The sequence below is a fragment of the Triticum dicoccoides genome, chromosome 5B (assembly GCF_002162155.2).
Source record: "Triticum dicoccoides isolate Atlit2015 ecotype Zavitan chromosome 5B, WEW_v2.0, whole genome shotgun sequence".
Lineage (NCBI taxonomy): Eukaryota > Viridiplantae > Streptophyta > Magnoliopsida > Poales > Poaceae > Triticum > Triticum dicoccoides.
This window is the reverse complement of record NC_041389.1, coordinates 85,144,031-85,151,664: the sequence shown is the minus strand read 5'-3', so window position 1 is coordinate 85,151,664 and position 7,634 is coordinate 85,144,031. Positions and strand designations below refer to the sequence as shown.

At 49.6% G+C, this 7,634-nt stretch overlaps 3 protein-coding genes across 7 annotated transcripts in view; 2 read left to right on the top strand and 1 right to left on the bottom strand.

Annotated features, from left to right (window-relative positions):
* The window catches only part of LOC119307516 (26S proteasome non-ATPase regulatory subunit 10-like), a 6,923-nt gene extending 6,719 nt beyond the window's left edge, over nt 1-204 (bottom strand). For all 5 annotated transcript variants that reach the window (XM_037583590.1, XM_037583591.1, XM_037583592.1 and 2 more), the window contains exon 1: nt 13-204. In XM_037583590.1, coding sequence (XP_037439487.1) covers nt 13-52 — 40 coding nt within the window. In that variant the 5' untranslated portion in view covers nt 53-204. The remainder of the gene's footprint in view (nt 1-12) is intronic.
* A 3,010-nt stretch (nt 205-3,214) lies between these two features.
* LOC119305217 (luminal-binding protein 5-like) lies at nt 3,215-4,750 on the top strand. The gene has a single exon (XM_037581797.1). It carries the CDS (start codon nt 3,245-3,247, stop codon nt 4,583-4,585), a length of 1,341 nt encoding a protein of 446 aa, XP_037437694.1. The 5' UTR covers nt 3,215-3,244; the 3' UTR covers nt 4,586-4,750.
* Nucleotides 4,751-5,276: 526 nt separating this feature from the next.
* On the top strand, nt 5,277-6,790 carry LOC119309141 (aspartyl protease AED1-like). Its single transcript, XM_037585203.1, has 2 exons — nt 5,277-5,361; nt 5,595-6,790. The coding sequence occupies exons 1-2, from the start codon at nt 5,277-5,279 to the stop codon at nt 6,788-6,790; spliced, it is 1,281 nt and encodes a 426-aa protein (XP_037441100.1).
* The last annotated feature ends 844 nt before the right edge of the window (nt 6,791-7,634 follow it).

Here is a 7,634-nt window from a genome sequence, read left to right as displayed (position 1 = left end):
GGTGGCTCTTACTCTTGAGAGCGGCGTCGATGCTGGAGTGGGAGGAGGCCATGGTGGCGGCGGCGGAAGCTTAGCCGCCACTAGGGGTGTAGGGTTTCGGGGAGGGAGGGAGCGGGTGAAGGCGAGGCGACGGCGAGACAGGGAAGGAAGCGGTGTCCACGGCGCGAAAGGCGAAACGGCCGGGCTGGGGCGGGGAGGGAATGAAACTATGAAAGGAAGCAGCCGTCACCTGTAGACCTAGAGCCTCTACCTTTACCCAAAAAGGGTTCCCCCGCTTTATATTATAAAGCAACGACCACACGATACAAATGCTGGGGCCACAGCACACGCAAGCCCAAAAGAAACAAAAAAGGAACTGAAGAGAAAATAATGCCAACAACGGCGGATCAACGAAAACGATGAGGACCCGCAACCGCCGCGCCCACCGGAAAATACCACCACGCTCCTAGCATTCCGGACCGCCGCATACCAAACAACACCCTCAAGAAGGATCGCGACGATGACGACGCTGTTGCCCGGACATGTCCTAGGGTTTCCCCCGGTACGCGAGGGGTGAGGTGGAAGGGGTATGCCCGACGCCCTTTAAACCCGTCTCATACGTCCGGTCGGGCCGGTCACGATTTTTGACCCAAATGGACCTGTCAAATGGCCCTCAAACGCTCAGACTGACCGGCACCCCCCATACCCAGCTCAAATATGGGCGGATATCGGCCCGACGACATGGCCCCACATAGACTCGCCGGAAAACCCGATGATCCAACGGGCGCCTCGACCGTCGCCGCGGTGTAACCGCCGCGTGGTGCCGCCCGAGGCCGTAGCCGGCTATTTAAGCCGGCCGACGCCCCCAGCCCTAGCACATCCGCCTCTTCCCTCCCTTCGCCGCCACTCGAGCCTGTTAGCCATGCCCCCACGCCGCCGCTAGTACACGATCCAGCACCGTCTCTTCCTCCTTGAGCAGGTCCGGATCCATAGGGAAGCGAGGCTACCTTTGTAACCGGAGGAGGATTTTCGAGGAGGTTGAGGAGGAGATGCCGGGGAGGGAGGAAGACGACAGCGTTCAATGCTCCTTGCCATGTCCGCCTCCGCGTCTGCCGCGCCGCCGGTCCCGCCAAGCCCGCTCTCCTTGCCATGGCCGCCTCCGAGTCTGCCGCTAGTCCCGCCGCCTCCACCATGCTTGTTCAAGTTATTAAAGAAACACAATTCTTGTTTTATTTCTCCAAAAAATGATTATACCGTAGACATTAAGTTGTTCCTAACATGACATATACTATGACTAAATTTGTACACAAAATTATAGTGTCCTCCGCAATAAGTAAAGATTACCCTTTTATGGATTCTATGTTCGTAAACACATGAATTCCTTATGTCATTTTTGATGCATGTATAAGTTTTGACCACTTGGCAGTAGTAAGTTCGTATCATAATTAGTTTATTTTACTCCACACGTATGACATATTCCGATCTTAAAAACATGCATCTCATGAAAGAGATGAGCTCCGCCCCGCTGGCTTGAAATAGTCTTTCGTCCCGCTTTATTGATGAAGCAATCAACCGGGTCATACAAAGAGTACCACAACACTGAAATAAAAGTCTGTTGGAACCACAACATCAAGTGGTTGCTGGCGAAGAGAGGCACCGAGCGGTGTCATGGAGTGAGTCCAACATCCGCCCCGGACGGCCGCGGTCCCGCTGCCTAACCAGCGGGTGCCAGTGCTGCAAGAACGCAAGAAATTTAAGTATGAGTCAGAGGCCTGGCGGAGAAAGACCCGCTCAATCACCGTCTTATCACGCGTTATCCAAAGAATCGAAGCTAACGCCGCAAAAACAAGTCAGAAATAGCCGCCTCTTCCTCTCGACCTGAACTGCTCTAGCCTGGTGGAAGCCTACGCGATCATGGACCTCCCAGTCTGGTCCTAGTGCATCTCGGACAACGGACCACAACACCCGAGTTGCCGTGCAAGAGAAGAGGATGTGGGTTCCTGTTTCCGAAACCCCACACAAAGGATAGAGCCCATCACATGGGCCATGTCTCTTGAGCACTTTTGTACCCGAAGGTAGGCGACCCCTCTGCAATTGCCACACAATTTTTTTGATCTTCAGGGGGAGTGACACCTTCCATAGAGGCGCCACCCAAGTAATAGTCGGCCTACGACACAGAGCATGATATGATAGGCCGAGGCAACCGAAAAATCTCCCGAGGGAGTGCGGCTCCAGGAAGCGGAGTCCGAGGCATCTGCGAGCACGGGACGGGTGAACGCTAGGAGGGTGGTGCCGGCTTCCATCACCTCTGCAGGTCAAATGAGCAACAGAACAAGATGTTAGGGAATTTATCAGCACATTTTCCTCAGACTACTATATCAATCCCAGTAAAGATGCTCCAAATTTCAACAAATTTTTTAAAAAATGAATATGCTTTCAATTAGTGTTTGCATTTTTTGGTGCTAAACATTTACGCATGGATGTACATTTTCCCACTAAATGAGAGATCTTCGTCTTTCATCGCAAGGCGACAAATCGAACGTGTCATCGAAAGTTTTTTTTTAATATGTGCCATTATCCAATCTGCACTAGTGACGACACCGTTGCACCGTACCCACCAAGCTTGTAAAAGCTCCTAGGTTGCTCCAGTAATGTCATACTCTCTTGTGTTGGTCTTATTTAGGACATGAACTTGACCTCTTTTTCTAAATAAATAGTTAAATGAAATCCAAGGTAGTCTAAAAGAAATCATTTATGTATGTATATTGAAATCAGTCAAATAAAAGAAGGATGATGTGGGCAAAACAACTCCATGATTTGCGTTTGATCATGGTTGCATCCAACAATCCCAGGTTCGAGCTGCCACATCGATAATCCCTGTTTGTGAACACTTTCAAGGCTTACAATAAATCGGCATCACAGAGTTCGATGTGCTGATCTTGTCTATTAGGGTTCAGGGTTCGATTTAGTTTTTGTCTACTAGTTCAAGGTTTGGACTTTTTCCTACTTATTATGTACTGTACTAACTAATTGAAATCAATAAATAAATAAAGAAGGTGCTTGACTGTCAAAAAAAAAAATGAAATAAAGAGAACGAGTTGGGCAAAACAGCTCCTGGATTCGCGTTCGGTTACTACTTCCGACTAGAGATGGATCGAATCTCGGGACCATAAACAACATATCGGCCGGCGGTTTGCTCAGAAAATATATAGATCCAATCACCCAACACAAGACGCGGCAGATCGAGAAGCTTGGATCAAGTGCGATGGCGATGGTTGACGTGAGGGTCGCGGCCATCCTCGTATCTATCCTTGCGTGTTTTCTTCTGCTCGACCAGGCGGGCGCGTTCACCGGCAACCAGACGCCCTACTCTCCGTCTCCGGCGATCGCCATCGACTTGGGCAACACCAACTCGTGCGTCGCCGGCTACGGCCACGGCAACGGCCAGGCCGAAACCATGTTCCAGCTCTGCATCCCAACTTGGGTGGCCTTCCCCGGCGACGGGTCCGTCTTGGTCGGCGAGGACGCCAAGAACCACGCCGCTCCCATCTTCGGCTTCAAGCGCCTGCTCGGGAAGAGGCGCGACTTTGAGCGCGAGGAGGAGAACGTGCGGGAACTCATGGCCCGCGTGCCCTACAAAGTCGTAGGCCGCGAGAGGCCCCTCGTTCAGGTGAAGATGGTAGCAGACGGTGCGGTCAAGAACCTCGGCGCCGACGAGATCACGGCCATGGTGTTCGCCAAGCTCAGGGAGTCGGCCGAGGCGTACCTCGGCCGCGCGATCCAGGAGGCCGTCGTCACGGTGCCGCAGCAGTACAACGATCCAGCAAGGTATTCCATCTTGAGGGCCGCCGAGCTCGCCGGCCTGCGCGTCACGAGGTTGATCGACGAGCCGACCGCGGCTGCCGTCGCTCACGGCCTCCACAGGAAGCTGCGCGACGAGGGCAACGTCCTCGTTCTCCACATGGGCGGCGGGACGTCAGACGCGAGCGTCATGTCGTATGTGGACGGCGTCTTCGAGTTCATGGGAGCAGACGAGGATCCTTTCCTCGGAGGACAGGACTTCGACCAGAGGATTGTCAATCACTTCGTCAAGCTGATCAGGAAGAAGCACGGCAAGGACCTCATCCGCAACGACGACAAGGGCAGCGCGCTGGGCAGGTTGAGGACGGCGTGTGAGCAGGCCAAGAAGGCGTTGAGCAGCCAAGACGTTGCCGAACTGAGCATCAAGTCACTTGTCGATGGCGTCGATTTCTTGGCCTCGCTGACCCGGGCGGAGTTTGAGGAGCTGAACCATGACTTGTTCCTTAAAGCCATGGCGTTGGTGGAGAGTGCCATGAGACAAGCTGAGCTAGACAAGAACAAGGACCTGCTTGATGAGATTGTGCTGGTTGGTGGAAGCACCATGGTCCCTGGGATTCGGAGACTTGTCACCGATTATTTTGATGGGAGGAGGAAGCTGAAAAATGTCAATGCGTCGGTGATGCCGGATCAAACAGTCACTCTCGGAGCTGCTCTTCTAAGCCATCCTACGGCAAATGGGTACCCATGCATGGGAGGCGACAGGCGTCAGTGGGGATACTCCACAGACTGGTGTTTTACCGACTGAACTTCCCGTTGTTGATTGACTGCCTGAAGTTAGCAAACCACTAACTGTGACAAATTGTAGTTTATATATCCTCTTCTTTTTGTAGGTTTTGTTAAATGTGAACGTTGGAATCTCAGGATTACAGCCTTAATTAACTGATGCAATGCAACAGCTGACTTGTGATAACTTCTTCTTTTCCCCAGATGTTTTCCATTTTGTTTACCTATACTTCGCAAAACTCCTATATGAATTACCTTGCCTGTATCAAGTTTTTCTTTTTACTGTTTCCGATTTTCCCTGATGGTGGCCGGAAACGGCGGTTTCCCGGTCAATTTTCGTCCAAAATCATTTGAAAATTTTCAAAGTTCGATCAATTTTTTTGAATTTGGGCAAAAATTGTAAAACTGTCTGGTATTTCTCCCACCGGTTCTGGCCAGAAAGACCGGTTTCCGGATTTCTTTGACCGAATGAAAAACCCTGGCCGTATTAGTTACCAAAAGATCTGCACAGTAATAATATAGTTTTGGGTCCCAATAACATTTTCCATGCTAATAATTTTGTTACTGAGCATATTGTATCTATTATAGTAAGCAGTGTTATAGGCATGACTGGGTAGGTGGTGAGCTTGTTTTGCATGTCTCTAAGCAACTAGAGTACATATTGCCTGGTGAAGTTTTATGAAGCAAAGTTTCTCTGGAGAATAACATTAGGCATGGAGTACTTGATTCTCATTATGCTTGCACTAAGCTATACGTCTCAGTACTGCACCAGCTCTAGCTTATGCCCCTCAACCTACGGTAATGCTCTAGCTCATGCTCCTCATCTCCTATACCCATATATGGTGAAGTTCAAATTTGTGTTCTGTGAGTTTTCTAAATATTATGTATCGAGTGCATTAACAATGACCAACAGATGAGTTGAGTTAATTGTGTGTTGGGTGAATAAATTTCAAAGCTATAGCAGCAGATGCTTGAATTTTATCCTTCTCTCAATTAATAATTACCCAATGTGTTATGTCTACTGCTAGCAGATCTTGGTCAGAACGGCGATGGTGCCTTTCAATTCCCAGTGTTCCACGAGATGCACCCATGCATACAAGCATCAGTACAAGTATCAAATGTACAGAACACATGGTATTCCTTTGAGGACGACAGAATCCATAAAGATCGGTTCCTCATGGCCATCGGCCTGGGCACTCCGGCCATTATGAACCTCGTCACCATCGACACCGGCTCGACACTTTCCTGGGTTCAGTGCCGACCTTGTCCGATAAATTGCCATGATCAAGCTGAAGAGTCCGGACGGATATTTGACCCCCTTCAGTCCTCAACTTACCAAAGCGTTGGCTGCTCAACTGAAGATTGTGGTTATGTGCATGAAACACTTGGTATTCCCTTTTGCTGCAACGAGGAGCAAGATAGCTGCCTTTACAGCTTGAGATATGCATCAGAAGAGTACACGGCCGGAAGCTTGGTCAAGGACAAGCTCACATTAGGAAACAACTTCAGCATTGATGATTTCATGTTTGGCTGCAGTGGAGATGACAGGTACAATGCAGCTGATGCAGGCATTATTGGATTTGGGGGTGAGACTTACTCCTTCTTTCGTCAGGTAGTTCGCCATACCAACTACACCACGTTCTCTCACTGCTTTCCTGGTAATCATAGAAACGGAGGATTTCTATCCATCGGGCCGTATGATCGGTACAATTTACAGTTCATTCCGTTGGTCGAATACGGCTCGCACGGAGATAACCCGGCGTATGCTATTCAGCAGCTGGACATGATGGTCGACGGGATACGGCTTGAAGTCGACCCGTCGATCTACGCAACTCGAATGACGATACTGGATTCTGGCACGATCGACACGTTCATTCTGTCCCCGGTGTTTCGTGTGTTTGACAAGGCGATCACAGCGGCAATGCTAGCAAAGGGATATGCCCGAGAAGCAGCTGGAAGGAATAAAATTTGTTTCACGTCCACTAGTGATTCGGTGAACTGGAGAGACATGCCAACGGTGGAGATGAAATTTGTAAGGTCTATCTTGAAGCTCCCGTCAGAGAATGTGTTCTATCGAGTGTCAGCAGATAAAATTTGCTCCACATTTCGGCCAGACGTTGCTGGACTGACAGGGGTTCCGATTCTGGGGAACAGGGCAACAAGATCATTCAGGGTCGTGTATGATATCCAAGACAGCAAGTTTGGGTTTCAAGCTGGCGCGTGTTGACACAGTTACATGGCTACCTGGAGCAGACAAGACTATATATTTTGATGTACAAACTGATGAAGGTCCTCAGTATTGATTGGTGTTGGTACTGGATTAACAGTGCATCTATGTTGTGTGCCTTTTTTGTTTTCTAAATATACAATCATATAAGTATTTGCAGCAGTGGTAGGAATCATAAGTTCATAAGGATGTTAATTGATTCCCAGAAATCTCTGGCGTTTCAATCCCTGGCCGCCCGGCTTTTATAAGCTTGAGCAGGATCTGGATTTTATATGGTGTCTCAGCTAGTTTTGGCGTTTTAGGTTTCGCGGACATACACTATAATTTCTACATTTTTACACGACAATTTCAGCATTTTTAAGCCATTCATAGACAATATTCCTACAAATGCAGCCAATAAGAGTCAATGCATGATCACATAGGGGAATCCTGATGCTCCGTCTTCGGTCAGTATAGGTTAAAGTTTTAGTCCTTGTTGTGAGATAAGAGAACACGGTCGATGTTGCTTCGTGTTTCGTAGGTCATCCGCGATCCGCGAGACGACGGGAGCAAATTTGTTGCTGAGGCCACATACCATATTGGAGACGAGAGCCCGATCGGAGACAGGCATGCCATAGTCCCGGAGCGTGTCGCCAACACTTTGATGCGTGTGAAGTAGGCGTTGATGGAGAGATGCTTTTGGCGGAGGGTGTGGTAGGCCTCGGGTGCCTGGCAGCCGCGTTGGTTGCGGTTGTCAAGGACGAGGGGCCAGATCGCGGTCATGAGAGTGTGCGCCGTCTCGTTGTTGTGTTGGACGGACTGCATGATCTCGGTGGAGACGATGAGATACAACCACCGGACGATG

Coding starts and splice junctions, on each gene's coding strand:
- LOC119309141 (XM_037585203.1), top strand. CDS start 5,277: ATGGAGTACTTGATTCTCATTATGCTTGCACTAAGCTATACGTCTCAG. Junction 5,362..5,594: donor CTTATGCCCCTCAACCTACG/GTAATGCTCTAG, acceptor TACTGCTAGCAG/ATCTTGGTCAGAACGGCGAT.
- LOC119305217 (XM_037581797.1), top strand. CDS start 3,245: ATGGCGATGGTTGACGTGAGGGTCGCGGCCATCCTCGTATCTATCCTT.